Below are 27,321 nucleotides of genomic sequence, written 5' to 3' on the forward strand. Positions count from 1 at the left end.
AAAAGCATTTCAGGTGACGACCTCTTGAAGTTCATCGAGAGAATGCCAAGAGTGTGCAAAGCAGTAATCAGAGCAAAGAAACTAGAATATAAAACATGTTTTCAGTTATTTAACCTTTTTTTGTTAAGTACATAACTCCACATGTGTTCATTCATAGTTTTGATGCCTTCAGTGAGAATCTACCAACGTAAATGGTCATGAAAATAAAGAAAACACATGAGAAGGTGTGTCCAAACTTTTGGCCTGTGCTGTACACAATGGCGCTATTAAAATATTTATTTTAAAAGGAAGGTTTTAAAATAAGCACAGGCTAGTTGCCTCTAAGATTATAGAATTAAACAGGGATATTGCTGAACTTGTACAAGTATATTAGTCCTCTGGATTTTGCTTATTATTGCACTTTTCCTAAATGACCTTTGTTACACAAATCAATTTTAGCCAAGGAATGGATATTCTTGACTTCAACAGAGAATGTCGAGAATACCACGAGAAACCAGCACTCCATTGTTTATTTCATGGTTACACCAAATTCCCTCCAAACACCAGCCATGTGTTTATCACATTTCTTTCTGTGTGGCAGGCAGAATCAAATTATGTTGTGTTATGATGTAACATACAGTACTTAGTAGCGTGCATGAAGTACAGTTTCAGACTGTGGTTATCAACAGTTTGATAAGCAGTTTGTCGAGTGCTACTAATGGTTTTGCATCCCCTAAACACAAGGATGCGTTTAGAATGGCTTCTGCAATTCATATCTCCTTCTACAGTATTTACACCACTGCCACAAGTAGCTTCACATGCACGTGTGGATGGGTGTGGCCGTCAGGGCTCCGCCTCCATTGCTGCTGAAGCTTTCACGTCGCTGCACCTGTCATGTGTGGCACAAGATTTTCTGCAGGGAAAAAAAGATTGTCCAGATGTAAATACACACATAAACAGCGAGCAGACATCTGCCAAATAATGGTCACTGAGTGTGCGATTCTGCGAATGGAGGTTTTTACGCACGGTTATCAAACCGTTTGGTTACGAAAAAACTCGAGTTTTCATTTCATCTATGAAAGGGTGTTAGACCGCTGTTGTTAAACTGTGCAGAATATCAGTCAGACATGCGTTTGGCATAAGATACGAATTTCGGCACGTTTTTCCGTATATTTTGAATATGAATGAAATTCATATGTAAGCGCTGTGTGTGTTAATGGTGTGGTTTTTATGTGCCACCTGGTCTCCAGATGGAATGCGCATCCACCATCCTTTCTCCCTTGTTTGTTAAAGTTATCATGGAAGGGGCTTTAACCTAAACGCAATAATTATCAGTGTGCTGGAACGTCACAATTAAAATCACTTACTCCCAAATGCAGGCCATGCAGTGTTTACATTACAAAATTTTTACATTACTTTTTTAAAAAAGTAATCATTTAGCTCTCTTTTTGGCCGTTGCTTGCGCCTCATGACACCTAATAAACTATTTTAAAAATCCTGTAGACCTAATGTCCTTTCATGGTGAGCCATAACTCTAACACTTAGAACACAAGTCTGTGTTACAAATAACAATAATATTATATGACGTAATATCATATGACCAGTATTCTGGATTACACCCTGTCATACTCAATTTATTTAGAGTCTCTTTAAATACCACAACCATAAAGCAAGCAACAGCTACCTATGAGACCAGTGCTGCAGTTTTTGTCTAGATCACCTAGACAACTTCCTTTCATAATGATTAATGCTTGACATTAATAATTAAGCACCAACTCTTTTTGTTGGAAATGATTAAATAAATACATTGCTTTATGGCCCATAGCATTGAGTTTGCAATTTAAAATGTTGGGATGTGACGCATTTGTTTGTTCTTCCAGTTTTGTTTGTTCTTCCTGGCTTTGTTACCTGGATTTAATGAAGCCCCTGTGAAAGAAAAAAAGCTGAATGAAAAAACCCTGTCAGCGGTGATCAGATCAAACATTTCACCAAATTTCCTCTCGATGTATCTTTGTCTTTATTTGATCATCAGCTTTGTTTCATTTCTGAATATCTGTTAATGGCCTCTGGTGATCAGTTTGGGTTCCGGATTTTTGGGAAGTCTCGAATGAAATGGTTTATATCCATTGATTGCATCCCAGTAGACACGTATGATCAATGTCAAGTTCACATAACATGCTGGGAAATCAGTGATGGGAATGCATAGCTGAATGTTCTCACTGGTTAGTCACAGTGACACCATTCAAACCAGAGAATACCGTCTATGTCCATGTGAGGGAGCCAGATATTAAAAAATAACATTCAAATGAAATAAAATGAAATTCCACAAATGATTAAGACACATAGGAATCTTTACCTGAATATGCAATAAGACGATCTAAAACAATAGTATAATTTCTTTCAACATGGCAGCCATTTGCATTTATTTTACTTTGGATCAGCTTGTGCAATGAATAGTTCTCATTTTCCTATATGATGACGGCACTTCTTTCAGGTCAGTTGATCATGATATGTTGCTCATCATTTCACTGTCAATGTCGTTTGTATGTTCTTTTAATGGCAAATGTACCATATTACACTGCAAGCAGTCGTTCAGATGATTATTGCAGACAATTATTGCCCAGTGTTTTTAGTGAACATGCCAGAGCCAGGTAGCATATGAGCAATATTCTACCAGAAGCATGGAATACAGTAGACTCAACCTTTACTTCATGGAGGTTTCCACCACTCTGTTTTGTTTCAGACATACTGTAGTAATGGCATTTATGGAGAAATAAACTGTACAAATGAAAGGCACTGTTTTGTTTCTGAACAACACTTTTATTGGTTTGCTGAAAATAACAATGAAAATCATGTAAATCTCAATATTATTGGGTTGACCTGGAAACCTCCACAAGCATTTGCGGCATCACCAGATGAAAAAGGACAAACGGCAAAACACGGCATTAGTAACAGTTTCCTGGTGAACATTTACAGACCCTTAAACGTACACAGTAAACGACAATAGAAAATGTGGTCCTCTGAAAACAGACACACTTTCATTGTGGAGGCGGAAATGCTCGACTGGTTTCGTATTGACCACACCGTCTTTGCAGGGATGTGTAACGTTTGCCAAATTCGGTATATATGCCTCCTTTAGGTCAGGCCCCAGTGCGTATTGTTTCAATGGTGCTTCCATTGCCCTCAGCATTTTCCACTGCCTGTGGAGACCGAGCAGATCGTGGACTTCCTCAGTTCAATTTTCATAGACTGGCCCTCGGTCTGAGACTCTAGCCTTGCCACTGTGGAGATGCCCAAAACTGCCTTCCCTGTTTTCATACCTTTTGACATAGGGATTCGCGTGGCTGTGGACCGAGCTGACAGCACATCCGACCCGGGCTGGAGGACAGAAAGACAGGCCTTTTCAAAAGAGTGTTTTGTTTTTTTTTATGTCACAAGGCATGCAGGCTTGATGTTACATAGATTCCTGGGCTCTTGGGGTGCATTCAAGATGGCAAGCCCTATAAAATATAACATTTCGTTTTGATGGCTTACTTTTTAAACAATTGTTTATTTCAAACACAGGCAGCCATCCTGGGTACTGAAAAAGGACAATTTTACAGTGATGATGTCAATTCTAATCATTCTGAGGTTTATTAAGGATTATTGGGTAAGTGCATTTAGAAAGTGTGGTTTCTGAAGGCTCGCATGGCTTTGGGTTCAGGAAGGCTCTGAGTTTAAAGATCTTTATTTTGTGAGCCATTTTACTTTAAAACTAAAATCAGGTTAAAAGGAGGTTGGTCAGTTTGTGCCAGTTACCGCCCAAGAACTGAAATTAAGTTTTCTGAGCCATTCCAGTGTTAGTATCTGTCAGACATTCATAAATGTGGTCTGTTTGTCTTATACCTGGAGAGAGAGCTATCTAGGGAGCAGACACCACCTGATATCATTTTGAAACATTTCAGAAGCAACTGAAATATAGAAATAGGAGGTAATTATGGGTGTATGGGTCTAGTAACATCAATTATCAATATCAGATAACTTGTACATTAATTATTTGTCATACTGAGCCAATATAAGTAAGACTGAGATAGTATTTGGTAAAAGCTGCCTTGAAACAGACAAGACATCCTGTGTAGAAAATGCTAGCATGACAGCAATGGTGACACTGAACTGCAGGCGCCACTCACCACAGACTGCGTTGGTCTGGAAGGAGCCGAAGCAATGGGAGTGATTGTGATGCTGCTAGTCACCTTGTTGGGTGTGGTCTTGCCTGGTGGGGCTGAAGTTGCCGTGTTCCGGGGCGAGCGGAGAACAGTCCCTGTGGTGACCTCCTTGTTCTCCGTGCCCATATTAACTGGTCGTATGGTCACAGCGGGACTACTGCTACTGCTGTCCTGTGGTCTCTTGAACTGTGGGCCCAGGTGTATGTGGATTTTGTTGTCCTCGGTGGTGATGATGTTGGTGTTATTTAACTTCTTGATGGGTGAAGGCACTGTCTGCTTTTCGGGGGTCACTCTGAACAAAGCTCTGCCTGTGGTGGCCTCCTGAGTGTCCAGTGACGCTGCCACATCTGCCACAGGGGAAGTGCTGACAGTGATTATTGAAACTGGTGAGAGGGGACTGTCAGAGTACGAGCCCTTTGACCCCTCTTGACATTTGGCCCTGGAGAAGGTGGTAATGGTGACTGGAGACTTTGCACGTTCAGCGCCACACACCCCACCATCCCTGGCCTTGGTCATGACTGTGGTGGGCTTGGGTAGGATGGTGATGCGTGGCTTCTGGAGGCCTAGGGTCGGAATGATGGTGGTGCTTGAGAAGAAGTCCTCAGCACGTGGACTGGTGATCTCCAGAGTGGCCGTGCTGTTCTGGTGATCAGGGGTCACTCTGATGTGCAGGGGCTGGCCTGGTCTTTGGGACATGGTGAGTTCAGCTGGAGATGTCCCTCCGTTGACTTGAGGGGATGACTTCTCTGGAGTAGTCTGAGTGACTGCGATGGCATCCTTCTTTTTCATCCAGGGGATGAACGATTTCCTCATGTTGAGCTCGGCAGCTGCAGGGGGATATCTGTCAAGAACTGTGGGCTTTTTGAGAACTCTTTGACGTAGGTTGCTCATGATGTGGTTCTCTTCCAGAACAGACTTTCTTATAAACACAGCAGGCGTTTCTTCCTCCACAGCCTCGCTCACAATGCCATCCGTCTGCACCGCCGTCGAGGTTACAGGCACGTCCACAATCCTCCTGCCATTCATGCTGGGTCGCAGGGCCCTGCTGTAGCGTTTTGTAGCCTCAAGCTCCTTGGTGAGACTCAGCACCTCTTGGCTCATGCGCTTCTTCTTGTCCTCTTCTTCAAGGAACCTTTGCTGAAGGACGGAATAGTCGACCTGCAGTTGAGAGAGCTGGTCCTCTTTGTTCATCAACTCATGAATCTTCTCCTTCAGAGCCTGAACATCTGCCTGCAGCTCTCTGGACTTTGCCTCCTCCATCTTGCAACGCATTCTCAGCTCAGCTTCTTGGCTCACGGCCTCTCCCTTCTCTATCGCCTTGTTTCTGGCAATCTGACTTTTCATTTCCTCCAGCAGTTGAGACAGGGCATTGGCCTTGTCCTGCTCAGTCCTGAACTTCTTTTCAAGCAAGTCATACTCATCTTCCGTCTTTATGAGATCCCCTTCCACTATTTCCAGCTGAATCAGGCGATTCTTCAGCCTTTCAATTTCTTGTGTCAGTTCCTTTACTTTGTTGTCTTCATCGGGGAATCTTGCTCTGTCCGTGTCAGCCCTGCATCGGATAGGTTCACTTTCAGCCTCCTCCTCTAGTCCATCTATCCTCATCTTCATCAAGCTGACTTCAGAGGTGAGATCCTTGGATTTTTCCTCTTCACTTGCCAGCTTGGTCTGCAGATCTTGTTTCTCTTTAATTAATGTGCTCATCCTAGCCTCCATCTCTGATTTCAGCTTAAGAAGCTTTTTGCTTTCTTCAATAAGCTTTTCGGTGACTTCCATGACTTTGCTTTGCTCATTCTTAAACATCTTGCTCAAATCATCACTTTTTTGCTCTTCTTGCTTAATTCTCTCTGCCATATTTTTCCTCTCATCCACCAGTATTACCATAAAGGACTTCAACTTGCCAAGGTCATCTTTTAAACTGACCTCTGTCTTCTGAAGTCTAGATTCTGAGCTCTCCAGCTCTTTTACCCGGTTCCTTATTGTTTCCAGCTCTCCAGCTAAGTCCTTGGCCATCGTCTTCTCTCGTTCTAAATTGGCATGGAGCTGAGTGCTTTCTGTCTTAATCTTGCTGAAAGCCCCTTCAAGTTTCTCCAAGTCTGCCATTCTTTTCTGTAGCTTCTCCACCTCTAGCCTCAGCTCTTTGGTGTGGTTCTCTTCATCCTGCAGCTTCTTCCTCAATTCCTTGCACTGGGTCTCTGTCTTGGTGATCTCCTCATCCTTGCCCTCCATCTCCAGCACTTTCTTTCGAAGGTTCTCAAGTTCTGCCATGAGACTGGAATTCCCACATTCTCCACGGCTAATCTTGTCCCTCAGCTCTTGTAGTTCGTCCTCAGATTTCTGCAAGTTCTTGTTGCTCTCCTCCAGCTCTTCAATCTTCTGTGAAAGACTGGCTAACTTCAGTCGCAGCTGCCTGCCCTGAGTCTCGTGATTGGTGAGCTTGGCTGTCATCTCATCATGCTCCTGAGCAAACCTGTTGGACTTGTGCTCTAGTTCCGCTTCCAGCTTAAGCATCTTCTGTTTGTCTTCTTTAGATTGGCTGCTGATGCTGTCCAAGTGCCTGTCCTTCTCTTGCAGTTTCTTGCTGAGGTCCTGGACCTTCTGGCTCTGCTGCTCAATCTGCTCAATGTGGAGCTGCCTCTCGTCCACCAGCATCAGGGCGAAAGACTTCAGTTTGACCAATTCCTCTCGTACCTTCTCTAGTCGCCTGTTGTAGTCCTTGTCCTTCTTAGCCTGGTATGCCTTTTCTTGTTCCAGTAGCCTCTTTAATCTTACAAGGAATATAGAAAATAGACAGAATAAAACAGGGTGGATGATAAAAACTCTGTTTGCCCAGTAAAACCCCAGTAGTCTCTCGGATCAATGAAAATGGACACGTTACACAGAAGCCATTATTGCTTTGAACAGAATTATTAAATGCGCCTCAAGAGAAATAATCTGCCTTCATTCACACATCTAATGTGTGACTCAAAATACCTGTTTGTCCCCTCGTTGTAAATTATCAGCAACAGAAGAGGGAACATCACCCCAGCTCCAACTGGAACCTGATCAGACTCGAAATCAGCACATTAATCCCATGCCCCCATGGGCAGGCGAGATGCAAAGCAGACAAGCAGAATAAATGGAAAAGGCATGATAAAGAATGGAACAAAAGAAGAGAAAGAGAGGGTGGGGGGGGGTCACTCTGACAGGGTTACCGTTTCTCTCATGCTTCTGCATGAGCAGGGAGCTCCACTGCAAGTAATGGACACGTTGCTCTGAACATAACAAGCATTCAAAATAATATGATGCAACGGGTCAGTGTCGTTTAACAGACAAAGAACTGCCCCAGCACTTAACCCCTAAAACGGTTTTAGAATTCCTGTCCACTCCTCCGGTTTGCACGTCATAGACGCCTCTGAAAGGCAGCAGAAGCCCTGTGCGAAGGGAAAGCATCACAAAGTAATGCAGCCCTGCCTCTCACAAACTCATCCAGAAGCCTCAGAACAATCTTTCAGACTCACCCCCTAGTCTGGAAGCAGTGAGAGCAGGTCCATGGCTGGGATCTGAGGGTGTTCTGAGCCAAACAGAAGCTGAACTGCAGCAGCCTGCGCAGGGTCAGCACAGGGCCTCACTCCCCAGGGATGTAGCCATCGCATTCCAGACATGTCATCAATGGAGCAATGAAAGGTGAATGTTGTGTATAACTGCATCCCACCACTAGCTGCTGATGTCATCCCGCCCATATAAGGCTCCAAGATGGGCCGTCCTTCTTTGGACACTGAGGGGGAGGAGCAAATGCCAGGAGGGGAATGCGTTCCACCAGCCCGTGCTCTTTTAATTTACTTTACTTTTTTTATTTTTTTATCCCCTACCAATTGAAACTGAGGAAGTGGTTTAAGGAAAGAGTCTTTTGGACAAGGGAACTTTCTAAAGATGGCAGCGTCTCGTTCCCCCTCTCCTGAACAATCTCTATAGGCATGACCTAAATGTTTCTTTTCCTCTATTGCCACCAAGAGCGTTTCCATGGGGACCGGACAACAATGCAAGGGTAAAGTTTTGTTTCCGAAACGGACAACACCAGATAAGCCGACTTGCAGGAAAAAAACATTTCTCACAGAAACAAGTGTTGCTTTGTAACTATAATATAATATAATATAATATTATTAAGATATCATTGGCATATAAAAGTCCAATCATCAAAATGCCAACCGGGTGCCGAGTCACAGGCTTTGTATCAGATGACCTTCCTGCAGCGTGGTTCCCTGGCAGGCCGAACCATACACACTGCACACCCTTCAGATAAACAGGACTAATGAAGCTCCGTAGGCAAATCACCTCCCAGACACCACGTATGATCAGGCACTGTTCTCACATGAAGACACTGCGCTCCAGGGCAAATTACCATACACTTTCTGAAAACGATGAAACACTCATTGGAAGTTCCAGCACCGAGAGGCATCTGAGATATTTTTTATATCTGCCCCTGGGCAGACAGAACCACCAGCTTGACATTTGTCCACAGTACCAGAACCAGAAATACATGGTTGAATAACATATTTTTAATCTTACATTGCTTTCAAATTATTTAATACTGTCCATTTAGCATTTACAGTACATGCCAAAAGTTTGGACACACCTTCTCATTCAATGCGTTTTCTTTATTTTCATGACCATTTACATTGGTAGATTCTCACTGAAGGCATCAAAACTATGAATGAACACATGTGGAGTTATGTACTTAACAAAAAATGTGAAATAACTAAAAACCTGTTTTATATTCTAGATTCTTCAAAATAGCCACCCATTACTCTCACCTATGAACTTAACCCTGAGTGTCTCTAGGGGGGACTGTCCCTGTAAATACTGATTGTAAGTCGCTCTGGATAAGGGCGTCTGATAAATGCTGTAAATGTAAATGTAAATGATTACTGCTTTGCACACTCTTGGCATTCTCTCGATGAGCTTCAAGAGGTCGTCACCTGAAATGGTTCTCCAACAGTCTTGAAGGAGTTCCCAGAGGTGTTTAGCACTTGTTGGCCCCTTTGCCTTCACTCTGCGGTCCAGCTCACCCCAAACCATCTCGACTGGGTTCAGGTCCGGTGACTGTGGAGGCCAGGTCTCCACTTTTTGTTAAGTACATAACTCCACATGTGTTCATTCATAGTTTTGATGCCTTCAGTGAGAATCCACCAATGTAAATGGTCATGAAAATAAAGAAAACACATTGAATGAGGAGGTGTGTCCAAACGTTTGGCCTGTACTGTATATTTGATCACATAAGAATATATTTAAGAAATTGATTTAGCCCTGAATGAAAAACAAATCTCACAAACAAAAAAAACAACATTCTAAAATGTATTTCATTCCTTCAAGAAAGCAAGCCGTACAGCGTCTTTAGGAAGGAATGTCACCACATTTAACACTAAGCACATATTTTGTTTTACTTTACGCTGAGATGAGTGTTTGGAGCAGATGTGATCTTCTCATTGTGCTGCCACCGCTTTCAGCAGACGGCTGGCGCCATTCCACAGGTGTTCGTGCTGCCATGACATCACCTGCAGTAAATCCCACCGATGAGGTCAGAGCTGAGGAATGTGTTGTCATGGGGCAGGGGGACAGTGGTCAACAGCGATGAAGAAAGAAAGGATTCACTGAATGCTGCTGCACCAACAGGAGACACCTCTACAAATTCAGGCACAGATCATCTTCCATCTCCACCAAATGAGGATTGTCAAACCGCATTTTCAGGGGAACATCTCTTGAGAAAATGCTACCCATCACTCCAGCAGGGTTGCAGAGGCTGTTGGTACGTGTTCTGGTTCTGGAGCATCAATGCATTGTAACAAGCCACTGCAAAACTTTATAAGCAGGAAGAACTCATGGAAACCAGTTCAATGGAAGAAATCAGAACCACTGAAATCAGAACCATCGGAAGCCACTAAACAATATATGTGTTTTGTTAAAGATTATCTCTTCTCAAATCTTTTGCTTTACCACATTAACAAAGAAAACACAACTGTGTGTTGGGTCCACGGGTATTTATCACCCTGTCAAAACAGTACGCTCATCTGGCTTTCAGAAGCCTTCCTGTTCTGAGAAAGCTCAGCTGTGCGTGGTGAAGTGTGAACGGCGTCCTGAAATCTGGGCACATTCCAGGGCCCGACGCTCCATTCCTCTTCCTGCAAGTCGCCGGGGGTGACGGGAATCGCCACTCCTGAGGGTCTTATCTGATGGGCCTGGGTGATGTCATTGGCTCTGCCATGATACGTTATGCCAACAAACTCATTCATCTGTCCATCTAAACCCACTTTTTCAGACCAGGGTTGTAAAGAATTTGAAATGCTTTGAGGGGGACCCACCAATTTCCCCGAAATCTAGACAGCAAATTATTAAGACTAATTGATTGTTTATCCAGTTTTTGACACCATTATAGCGCATCGGTAGGGTTCGATAATGTCACATCAAATCAGTCTTTAGGATTTACCGAAACAAACAGATAAAGCATGAAAGGACTGCTTCTTAATTATCTTTACCTTGGTGCTAACATTACACCCAAGCCTTTCTTGGTGTGTAAATCTTTCTACCACCTAGAAAACATAACTTGTGTGGGTTTGTGTTCAAATAAATAAAGTTGTAAAATTGTGGAAGCCATTGGGATGTACAGGGCATTGGGGATCTGTTTGTAGAGGATCTGACTTGGGTTCAGGCAGCATCTTAGTCTTCCTGTTCCTATTTCTGATTCTAGAAGCTCTGATTCTGTTGACCTCTGCTTTTAACCATCACCCTTGGTGATCAGTGAGCAGTCATGACAGGCGCCCGGGGAGCAGCGTGTGGGGAAGGTGCTTTGCTTAGTGGCACCTCAGTGGCACCATGGCATCTCGGGATCTGTTTGTAGAGGATCTTAGTCTTCCTGTTCCTATTTCTGGTCCTAGAAGCTGTGATTCTGTTGACCTACATGACTTGGGTGTTCAGTTCGGGTCTACTCCTGACAGTACATTATTTGCTCTTGCTCCTGCATCAGAGTTTTTGAAGCTCACTTGTCCTGCACATTGTGTCTCTCGGGCCCAAGCAGCACAGCATGACCAGATGGGTACAGGTGACCTCCCACAAGTGACCAAACCTCCTCATTCCAAAACATTCCTAGCCTACAAATCTCCAAATACTTAGGGTAATGCAGAACATAAATGTATTTCTGCGATTGAATGGAAGTGTCCTCACACTGTCCTCAAAAATGTATATCTGAGTCCCCACAAGAACAACACAAGACAAACAGGGAAGTCCCCTCACCTCTCCCTCTCCTGCTCCAGCAGGTTGGTAAAGTCGTCGCTCTTGCTCATGAAGTCGGCGTGTTTGCGCTTCTCAGTGTCCAGCTCGTGCACCGTGCGGCGGTGACATTTCTCCGCCATCAGCAGCTGCTCCAGCATGCGTCGGTACGTCTCTCTGTGCTTGTCCTCCAGCCTGTCCAACTGGGGGGCGGGGCAACATTAAATTGTTCATAAATGTGGCCCATGTTGTACAGTATAAGTATGAAATGTACCATGAGCCTGCCACATTTGGATTAATGCACTGAAAGTACTTTAATATCTGATAAAAATGTCACATGGAACACAAAGTTCACATCAGGTCTCCAGCATCAAGTTCATAGTAAATAATATAATCCTTTAGTTACTTACTTATAATTACATAATCCTTTAGTTACTTATTATTACCACTGCTGGACCAAATAGTAATTCCAAAACAACTAAAATATGATTTATTGTTTAATTGGAGCATTTGTTCGTTTGTTAAATGCACTTTTCAGTATAAATTTCATTACCTCTGCCATCGGTGCCTCGTACACATCCTCTGCAATGGCTTTACCGCCGGTGAGGACACTGTCCCTCTGCAGAGCCTGCAGGGGCTTCATGGGCACAGCCGAACCATAGTGCGCCTCCAGAGCCTCCGGCCTCACCCGCTCTGACCTCAGCATGTGGATGATATCCTCCCGTGCCTTCGTGAAGTTTGTGAGAAACAGAAAATGGCTTCAGGGCCATATATCTCAGAAGGAGTACAAATAATCTGGAGCCATCTGTGTTTCTAAATGATTGCATAATTTCTAAGTTCTGTATTTGCATGCTATGCTGTTTTTAGAAAGAAAACCAAGTCACGGTGGCACCTTTTTGACCCACTAGGGGGAGACTTACTCTTCGAAACGCATACCGCTCACTGTAAAAGTCTTTGCAGAGCAGTGCTTATATTGCAGTTATATAGGTTATTTGTAAATTGGAAATTCTATTGGTCTTGGCACCATTTCCAAAAGGCATTTTAGTGACATTGCATAGGGGTTGGTTTAGCTTCAGACATTAAAAGGTACTGCACCTAAAGAAAGAAAGCACATTATCAACCATACATTCCACTCCCTGTGGACACACACACGTATATACATACACTGACATGCGCACACACATACACACACAAACACAACACCCAAACAAAGAAAAAATATGGCTCGTATCTTATAAATATATATAATATATGAGCCATATTTTTCTTTGTTTGGGTGTTGGGAGTGTTCACTATGTCACATTCCATAGTTAACCCATCTGAAGACAATTAAAGTGCTTTTTCAATTGTCTAGATGTTGGAAGTACTGTATTTTAAAAATACTCCTCAAAGAAACCATTTGTCCCCAGAAACAGTGATACATTTGGGTTTTGTCCATTTGAAGATGAGTAAAAATAAGTAAAATAAAAAATAGAAAAAAACACCATCAGTGAAAGTGAAGTGATTGCCATTGTGTGTGCAGCACAGCACACGGTGACACAAAGAAATGTGTCCTCTGCTTTTAACCATCACCCTTGGTGAGCAGTGGGCAGCCATGACAGGCACCCGGGGAGCAGCGGATGGTAGTAGCCTAGTGGGTAACACCCTAGGTCTTCTGGTTTGCCTGTGAACCAGAAGACCCAGGTTTGAATCCCGCTAACTACCATTGTGTCCCTGAGCAAGACACTTAACCCTAAGTTGCTCCAGGGGGACTGTCCCTGTAACTACTGATTGTAAGTCTCTCTGGATAAGGGCGTCTGATAAATGCTGTAAATGTAAATGCCTGATAAATGCTGTAATGGGATGGTACCCGTAATCAGAAGGTTGCCGGTTCAAATCCCGAGCCGCCAACCTTCTGATTACGGGGCCACTTCCTTAAACTGCTAGGCCACCACTGCCTTGCTGGAAAACCACTGGAAAATAGGCAGTAGTTAGACAAAAAGATATTTCAGGGCTAAAAACAAATGCTGACCTGCACTTCCCCTTCCATGACACTCAACAGGTGCATGAGGTCTTCTTTGGAGAGGTCTGCCAGCCCAGGACTCCTCTGCGTGGACGCCTGGGGTTGTTTCATGCCTTCACACACAGTTTCCTCCTCCTTGCCCTTCTTATCCTGCTGGGCTTTCATCTTTTTTCTCATGAGGTCTTGCGTTTTTCCATCATCGTCCTTGTGGAAACCTGTACGCGTCGGCTGTGTGATCTCCAGCTGAACCTGTCCAGGAACGTCCATTCCACTGCTCCTCGACCTCATAGTGGACCTGCTCAAGCACGACAACAAAGACAAAAAAGCAAGATGTTAGAAATCTTCAGATAAAGTGACAAGAGCCAGTTGTTATCCACCATCACAACACAGCAACCATCTCATCCACACACAGGATTGTGTTTTATTTTCAAAGCTGGATCACCAGCTGCATGACCAGGATGGCATCGCATCCAAATAACATTTATAGGTAACCTGAGAAACTGAAGATGGCCGGCCATCAACAGTTGAGTCCCAGCAGCCAACCAGGTCTTGATGAAATGAAGCTGGTGGGCTTTGGACAGCAAGCGCAGAGATGAAAAAAAATAGCTTTGTTCCTCTGTGCCACTTTAGCGCTTGGCACCACGCTGAGCGAAAGGGCAGAGGTAACCACCCCTGCGGGGGGGCAGCTAATTATATTCACTTTTATCATCCCGAAAACCTTTTCACTTGCAATGTTACTCTCTGTTAGAGTCTTCATTTTTACATGGTTACGTTGCTTTTTATTACTGCAATCATGCTATCAACTCAAGTAAACTGCAAAAATATACCACTTAATGGTAATATATGAAATAATATATATATATTAAATGGTTATTTTAAATTATATCGGCTGTATAGTTTCCTAATTACATCGTTTGTATGTATCATTTGTTATAATAATACAAAGCATCCCAAAAGTATACGTATAACATGCCTACAACGCAGATCGCAGATCTTTTGTCATGTGTGTTTTAAGTGAGATGGCCAAAAGTTTTGCCAGATTCGTTCATTTATCTATATTCTTTAATTGAAAAAGAATATTGATAATAATTTAATGATTTCATTTAAATTATTTTAATGGCAACAGACATTTTTTTGAACCATTAATTTAAAATAAAATAATTTTCCTTTGGTCCGTTTGTGTTAAAAAGGGGAAACTGTTTTACATTTGGGATGAATTCGGTATGTGGCCTTAAAACCTTTATTGAACATGTCTATAAACAGTAACTTTTATCACTTCCTCCTCAATAAACTTTTCTTTGTTTTTTTTAGAAAGATGTGTTGGCAGTGCAGGAGCCAAATGAAACATTGCAACACAAGCAACAGTTTTCAGTAATATGGCCGTAGATTAGGAGAGGCTGAAGGACCCAGGCACCTAATCTGTTTTCTTAAGAACTGCGAACAGTAAATCGGAGTTAACCCTGTTTCTCATGGAGCATGCTGGGAGCGGTGATTTGCGAGTGGGGTTTCCCCCAGAGGCAGGCGTGGTGGGCAGCCAAGAGGCCCTACTGACGGAGACGGAGTGGGGGCTTTGTGTAATCTCACTCATGTACAAGTATGACTTCAGGACTTTTTAATCAATAGCAGGGAAATGGCCTGCCCACTGTGGCTCCCTTGTGACCACACACACCTTATAACCTCTGACTCATGCCGTGCAAATTGAGTGCATTTCTTATATTGTCTCGATCCTAAATACTGTCTTGTGTTCCTGGTTCCAGCATGAAAAATGTAAATGTTCTTTTCATCATGACTAGGTGGTTGACCTAATTCTGATGCAGGTTTTTAACAACATCTGGCCATGAGATTGTCCCAGCAAGTGTTCTTCTCATCACGTACTGTAAATGCGATATTTGTTATGTGTGATAAATGTCAGTTTGATTAAATGTGTGATGCAGTTTGAATAAATGATACTGATACAGAGCCCAACAGATGTACTAAGGTTCCAGATTAAATGTTATGTTCTGCTTCTTAGTTACTGCTTCTCTGCTTCCAGGGGGACTGTAACTACTGATTGTAAGTTGCTATGGATAAGGGCGTCATAAGGGTGTCATGAAAGTAAATGTTTGCAAATGTCTGGTGTCGTTTGCCAATCAGAATTCTTGAAATATAGCACTGATGATCTCGCTGGATGTTTGCTTTGTCAGCAAGTATGAGGGTGTGAGACCTGCCAATAATCATATCAGGCTAATTAAATTTTTTATTTTGTTCATTTGTCTGGATGACAGAAATAATGGCACTTATTTCTGTAAATCCCTAAAACTTGAGTGCCATATAAATCTGGCAAATGGTGTACAAGATAAGAATGAAATGCACCATGGATAAATGCACTCTTATAAAATGTGACATGGAACACAACTTGTGTTCATAGTAAATAATATGCCAAAGTTCTGTGTTCAAGCCAAGTTTTTTGCCAAACTATAGCACATTGAGCACAACACTTCTACACTTACCTTATGTGCCAAGTACGCTAGCGTGCAAGTGTGGACCTAAGTGTGGATAACAATGCAGGTCTTGTATGTCCGTTTAATCAGAAACACAATGACGCCACACGACTGTCAAGAGCTATAAGTGTGCTTTCGCCAAGCATGACAGGCAGTAACTGGGGAATGTGAAGCCATTGTTTCCACTGTGAACCGCGTCAGCCTTTCCACAGCATCTGCACACCTGAGAGAGCTCTAGCCTTTGCCTTCTTTGGCCACTGACCGTAGCGAGACTCAGGCCATGCATCTACATCCAGTGGAGTGCTAGCATGAGGTGAATGACGCAGAGCCACCAGTGACTAAGTGTGGTCATTGGTTAAAAGGTTAAATGCTGTGATGCTGAGGAAATTAGTCTGCGCAACATCTGACCTCCAGACTAACATTTACATTTACAGCATTTATCAGATGCCTTTATCCAGAGTGACTTACAATCAGCAGTTACAGGGACAGTCCCCCCCCTGGAGCAACTTTAAGTGTCTTGCTCAGGGACACAATGGTAGTAAGTGGGGTTTGAACCTGGGTCTTCTGGTTCATAGGCGAGTGTGTTACCCACTAGGCTACTACCACCCCTACTGAATGTAACACTTTACATTGAGTATTCGCAGGGACAATCCTCCTGGATTCAAGATTCAAGATACCTCATACATAGATCACATGCACAAATGTATCCTGATCTGCTTTTTTACAGACTGTGTGATATTAAATAAGAATAGAAAACAGCGAAATAAAAAAGAAATGTACAGATTTACAAATTTACTTAAGGTGTGCATTTTTTTTTTAACCAGTACCACTGACAGTTAAAGTGCGGTGGTGCCAGTGTGCTAAAACAGTCCATGGCAGTCTGTAGGTTGGGAATTGTGGGTGGGTTGGCTTTTCTTTACATAAGGGGCAGAAAGTTGTGTTGCTCAATGGTAGTGAGTGGGGTTTGAACCTGTGACTTCTGGTTCATGAGTTAGCCCACTGGGCTAATTACCACCGCTAGCACTTTAATTTGTGATGTTCAGGCGTAAATCCAAGACCGTTTGCCTTTGTAGTTCCTGGAGGTTTTATGAGGCCAGCGGTCATTACAGCTCTTTGGCTCGCACAGACAAACACAGGAGCCTCGGAATTCTGGTGCCCAAGGACCAGTCCGGAAAAGAAACACGAGGCCACAGGGCTGGAAAGAAGGCCAAGCGAGCCTTTCCCTGAAGCTTTCCTTCCTTCACCCCATGATGAAACCAGCGTGTGACTCAGGCTGGGAAAATCCTGGATGCTGCATGGCAGCAGCCAGTTTGCAGGCGCTGTTATTAATAGTTTTTACAGGGGAGCTGCCAAACTCCACTGGGTACAGCCCTTGAGCCGTATTCATTCTGAGTGTCAGCTTGATTTGCAAAAAAAAAAAAAAAAAAAAAGCCAGCCTGGAGTTGAGAGCAATGTTTTTACAAATAGTTCTGCACAGAATGCCTCAAACAATCTTTGGGTTAAAACCGTATTTTTGTGTTTGACCACATTATTTTATTATCTTAAGGTCCGCAAAAACAGTAGGAGAAAAGTTTAAATGAACCCTTCTGATGACAACTGAAATGTCAAATGCTTTTAAATGATTTAACTTGAGCAAGAAGCAAGTTTGATATCCATTTTTTTTTTAAGAGACAAAGTATGACCACATTCCACCATATTTAGATAAGATAAAATAAGGTAACACTTGAAATGAGCTTAGATGAACAAATTGGATGTCTAAGATTCTTAGATTTCTCTGTAATACCTATTGGAGAATGCAGTTGTGACATGAAATAAAGGCAAAAAAGTTTTGGGTAAGGAAATGGACCAATAATCGTAAGGTTGCTGTTTCGATTCCCGAAACGCCAAGGTACCTCTGGGTGCCGCAAAGCACCGTCCCCACACACTGCTCCCCAGGCGCATTTCATTGAGGTGATGGGTAAAATGCAGAGGACACATTTCACTGTGTGTTCTGTACTGCAGTGTTTCACAAAGATAATCAATTCACTTTCTAAAGGAGTAAGGGGACTACAACCCAAAAAGCAGAACACCAGACAAAAGGCATGTAGACATGTTGTGATAAACCCAGGAAATAGAACAAAATCTAAAGTAACAAAAGAGTACACAGGTGAAACTACGAATTTCCTCCTAAACACAACACAAAGTGAAAGTGTGATACACCACACAGCACAACGAAATGTGTTTTAACCATCAGCCTTGGTGAGCAGTGGGCAGCCATGACAGGCGCCCGGGGAGCAGTGTGTGGGGACGGTGCTTTGCTCAGTGGCACCTCAGTGGCACCTTGGCGGATCGGGATTCGAACCGGCAACCTTCTGATTACGCGGCCTCTTCCTTAACCGCTGGGCCACCTGTCCAATGTCCATTAGAGAACTCAATAGCAGGGAGGTGATCAAGGCCTGCTAAGCCCAGGACCTGAAATTATTCGGCAACTAATGTCCCTTCTTTACATTAGATTAGTCTGAAAACAGACAAGCCTGAATTACTTAAAGTTTAGTTTATTTCTCCTCAGCTATTCGTTTAGATCTGAAAAATGTTAATAATTGTTGACAACCAGGAACACTTTCTGATTATCAGTGCAAGAGAAATCCATCCCACGTCTATAAACTTCAATTACTGCACACATTTTGACCTCTTGCTTAGGACCCTCTAGAGATCTGACCAATATGATTCCAAAGGATCACCTAAGAAGTCAGTAGCTGAAGATATTTATTTTTAGATGGCGTTCGTATGCCAGACGGCTTTTAAGTGGTTTAACTTGAGCAAAAGGAAAGTTTGATATCAATCCATGACACAGAGGGTAGAGGGGGCACAGAATTTTGCCTCTCCCATTTTAGGACGCTGGGTGGTATGCACAGCTGTTCCCTGCTGAAATTGCGGAGTATTTTGGGGCTCCGCTTCATTTGTGCAGTGCAAGGATGGCTATCACTTTATCTAGCCATCAGCACTGGAACAAATGCCAGCGCTTTAATTACGACCTACAACTGTAGGTCTCCGGCACGCACCGGTCACGTTGCCAGCCAGCGAGTCAGGCAACCCAGGGATTCCTGCTTTTCTCTTTATGACTGGCAAGACTGAGGAGCTATTAGGGGTAGACAGTGGAAACCATATGCATCATCTGTCATCGATATATAAGAAACAAAAAATGTCTTGCTTTGATATTCCACACATTTTTCCTAGTAATTATTATGAAGTGTATTTATTTTAAACGCATATATGCGTATTTATACATTTGTATATGTATTGATGTTTATTTTGAATTGATACATATTTTTTTCAATGATTGATGTCTATTTGACTTGGTTTTAAGGTATAGAGGATGCTATAGGCAATTTTTTTTTATGTTCGCAGATGGAGTGTGTGCACTTGTATGAGCCTTTAGCACAGAACATTTTCACTTATTTTTAACATTTCAACTTATGTAAGGTCATTCAATTACAAGGACACACTATAGTCACCCACAATGAACTTCTTTGGATGACAGCATATCTTAACAAATAAAAACAGATCTGTGCCAGACATCCATTGCAGTCATAACTCGAGCGCCATGTATAAACAGACATTACGACCCACCTGCCAGGCTCATGCTTTGTTGCCACAGACAGGCGTCACTGGAGTACGAGAAAGTGTTTAAAATGCAATTGTCTAAATTAGGCCGACGTGTCTGGCACCCGGTCTACATAAACACAATCTGGCAGGTCCTAAATATGCAACATAGCACACGGACTATAGGAGCTGAACACATTAAATCACTTCCTGTTGCAAGGGCTCCGGGAAGTTCTGAAAATGTGTGTCTTTGGGCCCGGTTATTATTGCCCACGGTGTAGCCTTGTCTAGTTAGCGGCTCTAAAATGAGGCAACGACAGGTGGTAGCAGCTGTCCAGAGGTCTGGGTTGCCTTCATTTGATTCAGTAGCCCTTCAACCCAAAAATCCCCTTTGCATGAGAGTTTGATGCGGCCAGGCAAAGACAGCTGTGTGACTAAATAAGGAAAGGGAGAGCCTGAGGACAATCGTTCGTGACACACTGTTCCATCAATTGAGCATAGTGTAACAAGTTTTTTTTTGTATGCACACATACAAACACACACACACACACACACACTAGTGCTTGTGTTTGATGAAGGCCAGCAATGTCACTTTGCTCGACAGAGTTGAGCTGTTCCCAGAACACAGCAACCTCCACCTTCTTGCGGCTTTGCAATTTTCTTTTCACAGCTCTGAGGCAGTGCATGCTGGGAGCACAGCTTTGTGTTGTTTTTAAACTCAGCTGCTGCCGTCGGTACTGATAAGCACCACAGCCAATGGTGGCAAGTCACAAAACAATTACATCCATGGCAAATGCGTAGATATAACACAAAAAAGTACTTTAACAGTACATTAAAAGTACATCGGCACACTGATGGAAACTGATGGATTTGGTTTAAAGCATCAAAATCCCCATTTTCTGAAGAGCAGTTGAGTCCCAGTCAGATTTATGTCCCCTGGACCTGGTGGGTCAGAGGAGGGACAGAATTTTGTCTGAGAAACACCCCTTTCCTCTGATTATAAATCTACAGTATCGTGGGATTTGCAGTTGGCCCTGCTGTGCTGTACAGGGCAGTGCAGACCACCTTCAAACACAGCAACCCCTCTGACCTCCAACACCAGAGCAGGAACCCCCGCAGGGGGGTCCCACGTGGATGGACGTGGGAAACTGTGGGAGTCTACCCAGCCAGCTCTGTGTAAGAAGAGAACCAACAGGATTTTATTGTATATTTATGTTATCTTTATGAACTGGGTTAACTGTTTGTTGACCATTAAAGTATTAACAGCCTAATTCTATTTATTGTAATGGCTGCTGGATTCTGCATGTAAAGAGATCCTGCGGACTCCGTCACTTGCAGCACCCCAAAATGAACACCCAGCCTGCACAGTAATCGTCAGTAACCCCGTAACCCCCGTAACCCCCGATGGAATTTCTCCAGCTAGGCCAGATTACAATTTGTAGAATTTTGGGGTGCAGGGGATAAATAAAGCAGTGATTTACACTTTACAGTCTACAGTCCATTGGACAGAATGTGTGTCTCATGTATCTAAATGTGAAGTCAGACAGCATTGTTGTTGTAAAGGGGATTGCCTTGAAATGCAACACCCCCTTTTATTTTTACATTTATTTACTATGGTATTATACATGTTAGATGTTGATTGTTCAGCTGTTGCGTATCCTGATGATACTGGGGCTCACATTGGGATTTCAGAAAGGAAAAGACTGTCATTTTAGCATTTGTTACCAAGAGTACCAGTATCAGAGTATTAGTATTTGTAGCCTAGTTGGTAACACGCTTGCCTATGAACCAGAAGACCCAGGTTCAAACCCCACTTACTACCATTGTGTCCCTGAGCAAGACACTTAACCCTGAGTGTCTTAAGGCGGACTGTCCCTGTAATTACTGATTGTAAGTCTCTCTGAATAACGGCTAAATGCCACCCTAGTGGGAAACCACCAACCGTTATAATGCATGCATCACATTGCACAACATATATTACTGCACAAATAAACACTTGACTGATTCCAAGGAAAATGTAGGGAGTGTTAAAAATAACAATATATTCTGAACAAGGACCACTAAAGGGCAGACGCTAGAGGGAGATACTGCCAAAAGACAAAGTAAAATTGGATATATTAAACTAGGCCTGGTTCACAGCCAGTGTGAATTACAAAATCCAATATTTTGGTTGTAATAAACATTAATAACATGTAAATGTTCTACATTACCTTCATTGATTATGTAATATATAACATAATACTTTATTCATTATTACTGGAAAAAAAAACAGCCCTCGCATGACATTTCCTGAGATTGAAAACGATTGCATCAGACACACAGACACTTTCAGCAGCTCGTCTTCATACGCCACAATTGCTTTCTCGGGTTTTGGCTGACATTTTAAAGGCTTGGGCTGTGTGTTTATGTAAGTTTGGAGCAAGATACGCACCATTTTAATACAGGTCTAAACAACTGACACATAACAAGATGTTCGGTGACTTATTACGGTCCTGAAACATGACATGATTTCACTGCAATGTTAGGTAAAGTATTAGCCACATTTAATTAGTTACTTTTTAGTGTAACTAACCCAACTGTTCAAATAAAAACGTACAGTAGGTATGCAGAGCATCAGCACTCTAAGCAGCCCACTGGAAACATGTGGTCAGACGGAGCACCGGGGCTTATCTCAAACCATTGACAGCGCCGTGCCGATAAGGCGAGTTTATCTCCGAACTGCTCTTGACAGCAGGCCCAAGTCTGCAGGTCACCGGGCCAGAAGAGTGACATCACTGACCAGATGGATCTCAGTTCTCCTGCAGCCCCGTCTCACATGCCTTTCTGATGGGATGAGGGTGAAGTCACTTCCCTCATAAAGCAGGAGAGCGAGAGGGGGGGGCGCCGGGGAGAAGGGAGCGACACAGCCGGGGCGAGTGTGTGTGTGTGTGTGTGGGGGGGGGGGGGGGGGGGGGGGTTACTGCTGACTGCTTCTTATTTCTCCAGCATTTACAGCCAATTTTCTGCATGAGCCTGAGAGCACTTGGCTATTTTGTGGTTATCTTCTCAGTTAGCATATTTTGTCGTAACTTCTAGTCTAGCAACTCAAAGAGGGTTGGAGACAGGGGAAAAAAGATTTGGTATTCTCACCAATTTTTTTTAAGATTGGATCCACAAAGGGCAAGAATAAAATATAAGAATAATATAAGAAAAATTTCTGCCGTTTTATCACACATATTGTAGCCAAGTTGCTATTCTGACTTAATTCCATAGTATGACCTAGCACATCTCATAATACCAAACAAGCCCATGAAAGCGTCCAGTATCCATTACCACAACAAGCCAAACTGCCCTTGGACAGACGCCCTCCTCCAAAATGACTCGCAGCTCCGTGTCCACTGAGGCACAGTCAATAGCCGGGTGATGATTTCACCGCTTTCTACGTGGGCTCCGGGTGATATAATGTCAGTGCTGCATTCCACATTTAGTTGTTTGAAAGCTACACGCCCATTCAGGAGGAAACGTAGGGTGCTAGTAGCCTAGTGGGTAACACACTCGCCTGTGAACCAGAAGACCCAGGTTCAAACCCCACTTACTACCATTGTGTCCCTGAGCAAGACACTTAACCCTTAGTTGCTCCAGGCAGGACTGTCCCTGTAACTACTGATTGTAAGTCCCTCTGGATAAGGGCGTCTGATAAATGCTGTAAATGTAAATGTAACGTGGTGGTCAAATGACAGATGGGTTACCACTTTTGTATTGCATTTTTTTTTCTTCAGATTTTCTTCCCTGTTCATATTGTGGAAAACGATACCTCCATATTCCTCCATATAATTTTTGCATTATGTGGAACACACCGTTTTCTGTAATTATGTGACCCTCAATGCCGGATAGGAGAAAATGTCAAACCAAACGCAATCTCATCTCTCCAGCCCGTGTTATGATGTCATGGCAACCGCAGAGGGAGTGAACATGAGGATACAGGCTGCTGTTTGCTTCACGCTGATGCGGAATTAGCCAGGTGATCTCATTTCTCATGCCCCATCACTCAGCGCTGGGCTCCCACCTCGCCTGATGGACACCCCCATCATGTCGCAAACATTAGTCACTGATTCTGACACCGCTGGCTGACAACATAGAAGAAAATTGCCAAAGCTTATGGAAGATTGCCCGAAATGCATCATCACCCTCCGAGGAGGATGAAGAGGCACGGGACTGGATACGGAGCAGCAGGGGCAGAAGGGGACAGAGGGGGAGTTGCTACATTTAAGTGTGATTACTGTTTACTGTGTGCCCAGAAAGCTGGAGGACTTTCAGAGACCTTTTTATATCACCCACAGGTCCCCAGAGAGCAGCTCCTGCTGTGGTCCCCGCAAAACAAAACAAATGTTTGCATATAATGATCAGGCATTGCCCCCCTCATTACACAAATGACAGCAAGCAAGAACAATTTTCAGGGACATTTCACAGACATAGATGAAACAGAGTCCAACTTGCCCTCTTAAAGTGACGACCCTGCAAAAACAGCATGGGAGATGGCCATACATTTATTAGGCAATTTCTGACCCAGTTATAAGGGTTATAATATAATACCCATCTTATATAATACTTTTTGGCCCATCTAATTTCATGCAAAGCAAGAAGACGTCTAGTGTTTACCTAATCCCCACCCAAATCCAAGTTTAGTCACACAATTAATTCACAAAACTTTAACACTGGCATATTTAATATATATTTTTGTATGTGAATACAATGGATATTTTTATTCAATTAAAATCATAATAGCATAAATTGGTATCTCAATACATGTAAAATGGGCCATAAATGTATTGTAAATGTACTATAAATGGCCTATGTGGGTTCATAGTGAGCTATTTTTTCACAAGCATTTACCTGGAAAACGTTTTCTATAGTTCTTAGCAAGATGTGTAGCCGGTAAAGCAGAACAAATCTACATTTCCATGATCTGGATGATCAACTGAAACAACAAATAGCATTTAAGAATGTCATTTAGTATTATGTTTCATTCCATTTTGTCAGCATTCACTTTCAAAAGTATGGTGAAGTCACATTCTGTTCTTTTTGTAAAGGAACATGAAGACAATAGAGAAGTTAAATATCCATAAATGTGCTTTAACTTATGATTCATATGCAAAATGTGTGATGTCCTAAGTCTTATATTTTGGATTGAGTGATTTAGTGGAATAAATGCATGTGCCTCAAGAAACATAATTCTGTTTCATTTTAATGTTTTTTTTTTACAGTTTTAGCATTATACACGTCTACTTAATCAAATATTTTATAAAATTAGAATGTATCCATGACCATTTAAATCCCTTGTTCTGTTAATGTAAACAGTAGATGACGGTTTATTGCTTAGGACATAACTACAATTCTGTTTGGACAGTTCTGAGACGATACTGAACAGTCTCATCAACAGCACAGCAATGATTATTGTTCGGATAGAGCAGTAGCTCTTGGTGGGTCGGAGACGTAATGCGCCATTTCCCGAGACAGGTACTTAGTAAAAATGTTTGTGGCACCACAACGTATCTCCCGGTATCTCCGCCCCTCCTTCCCATAGCATCGATTCACAAGAAGCACAGTCCTCCATTCATGAGTCAGCATCAGGACTGTTCTTCTCAGGCACAAAATGATTTCCCATAAACATGAATAAATGTCAGTGAGTGAGAATATCCTTTTTTTATTATCCTGAATGAGATACTTTAATTTGGCTGACTTTACAGTAGAAAAGATCCATTTGTAACCCGTCACAGTTACCACAAACATAAGTGCATTTCAGAATAAATTTTTTTCTCATATCTTACCTGTTCACAGCAGACCCAGTACAGAGGTCACAGGACAGTTCCTGAGAATAAAATCCCAGAACTCTTCTAACTTTCAGTGTCTGTTTGTAGAGCAGAGCCCTTGAGAAAGGGTTTCCCTCCTCTCTCACGTCTTTTTTTTTCTATCTTCTGCTCCTCCAGTTGAGGGTGCAGAGGTTAATGAGCAAATGAGAGCCCGCGACGACTCTGCTGTTACTCCTCACCAACTTTGAGCCCACAGCCAGACTTGTGCAAAGTGAGAGGATGAGAGAGAGAGCGCCTATGTGAGTGTGAGGGAGAGAGAGAGAGAGAGAGAGAGAGAGAGAGGCAGAGCGAGAGAGAGGGCGAGAGACCAATAGGGAAGAGGAGGTGGTCAAAGAGATTCTTTCCCCACTTTTGTTTGAAAAGTGAAATTCTCCTTCAGCCATGGACATCCCTGGGATGCAACAGGGTCTTCTGTGGGCCCCCCAGTCCCTGTCAGCAGACGTTCCTTCTCTTTCGTGATCTTTTCTTTCAGGATAGAGCCGGGGATGTCTGTCTGAGCAAAAGGCCGGAGTTAAATTTAACCGCTGGCCTCAGCCACGCATGGCTGTTTAGCAGCTGAGGAGATGGAGACATGCCTTTCCAGGTCCCTGTGACAGCTGAGCCATCAGATTCCCCCATTCAAGGGTAGTCCAGCTCAACCTTCCTGACATGATGCGAGGACAGAAATGGAATTGTCTCCTGGCTGCAGTCCCAACTTCATGCATCTTCTGAATTTGGCAATAAATGTTCAAAACGCTGCAAATGTGCTCATGTTAGATATTAATCCAGAGTGTTTGCCCATGGTTTAATCTGATTTGTGCAGACAATCTCTTCTTGCTGTGGCCAAGAACAAATAAAGCCTGAGGTGAAGCCTGACTGGACCCTTGGGGGAGGGGAGTGAGGACATGTAGCCCTTATGTAAGTTGCTCTGGATAAGAGCGTCTGCCAAATGTTGTAAATTTAACGTACCCTGAAATTTTGGGATAAAAATTCAGTTGTCGCCCTGATTTGACCTTTCATACCTTAAAATGCGAGTAGATTTGAAAAGGCCTTTTCCTGCTGTGACTCATTATAAAAATCGCATGTCAGTGTGCTCCCCCTGTATGGAAAAGTCTTGCGTGTCATCCTGTAATTTTTGAAACTGGATCCTTGTTTTTTGGTGAATAGAGAGGCGTCAAGGGTTTAGCAAGTTTTACTAAAATATCTACTCATGCAATGATTTCTTTATCTAACAAATAGTCTTGAAATGTCTCAGGGGTGCGAACCACAAGCATATACACATACGCATCAAAGTGAAGGTTCTTGGTCAGCTATTTCTACTGGCAATCGTATATAAATACATTAATCTTTTCAGACTGATTAAACAGAAAAATTTACTGAACACGCAGAAGCGTTTGGTGCTCGTGACTATTTATGAAAAGTGTATAAAATTTATAAAAAAATTAAATCAACACACAAGCCTTCAGGGCTGTAGGAAAACCGTCCCTGCCACCCCTTCAAGAGAAGCCAAGAATGTGAAATGCTGCCATCACAGCAAAAGCTCCCTGCTTTGGAGAGACTCAAATCAAACATTAAACCCTTTTTTCCTTGCTTGCTGTTTTTTTTTGTGTTATTTCCTGGTCCTGTGTCTCCAGAGTTTATTCTATAATGTAAAAGATGCGAGACCCATAAAGGGGTAGGTGTGTCCAGACTTTTGACAGGTAGTGTACATCTGAAGGGTTGTCACACCTCAACATTGTTCTGTGTGCAACTGGAAACTGGTTCTATGGCCACTTCATGTAGAAAATATTCCATGCTGGACTGCGCATAGTGATGGATTTGCATGATGAATAGATCTGATTTTTTTGCAGAATCAATATATAAAAACATCAAGTGCGTTTAGGTCCAAACCTTTTTCAACACCACCTTCTTGACAATAAGGCTTTCCTGAGCAACGTCTTACAAATGTTATTAGCTGCATTTCAAATGCACTGTATATTCTATACACATTACATACGACAGCA

General features: G+C 42.8%; 1 protein-coding gene across 5 annotated transcripts; it reads right to left on the minus strand.

Annotated features, from left to right (window-relative positions):
- Positions 1-227: 227 nt before the first annotated feature.
- filip1b (filamin A interacting protein 1b) lies at positions 228-25,827 on the minus strand. 5 transcript variants are annotated; one of them, XM_028953283.1, is made up of 9 exons: positions 25,298-25,826; positions 24,363-24,447; positions 13,438-13,723; positions 11,980-12,153; positions 11,451-11,629; positions 4,149-6,951; positions 3,865-3,929; positions 3,300-3,357; positions 228-892 (listed from the first exon to the last, which is right to left on the minus strand). In XM_028953283.1, exons 3-9 carry the CDS (start codon positions 13,714-13,716, stop codon positions 872-874), a joined length of 3,579 nt encoding a protein of 1,192 aa, XP_028809116.1. In that variant the 5' UTR covers positions 13,717-13,723; positions 24,363-24,447; positions 25,298-25,826; the 3' UTR covers positions 228-871. The 5 variants fall into 5 exon arrangements, with proteins under 5 accessions (XP_028809116.1, XP_028809117.1, XP_028809114.1 ...); XM_028953284.1 differs by lacking the exon at positions 3,865-3,929 and having other exon boundaries at positions 229-892; positions 25,298-25,824; XM_028953281.1 differs by lacking the exons at positions 228-892; positions 3,865-3,929 and having other exon boundaries at positions 1,892-3,357; positions 25,298-25,827.
- Positions 25,828-27,321: the final 1,494 nt, after the last annotated feature.

The sequence above is a fragment of the Denticeps clupeoides genome, chromosome 14 (assembly GCF_900700375.1).
Source record: "Denticeps clupeoides chromosome 14, fDenClu1.1, whole genome shotgun sequence".
NCBI lineage: Eukaryota > Metazoa > Chordata > Actinopteri > Clupeiformes > Denticipitidae > Denticeps > Denticeps clupeoides.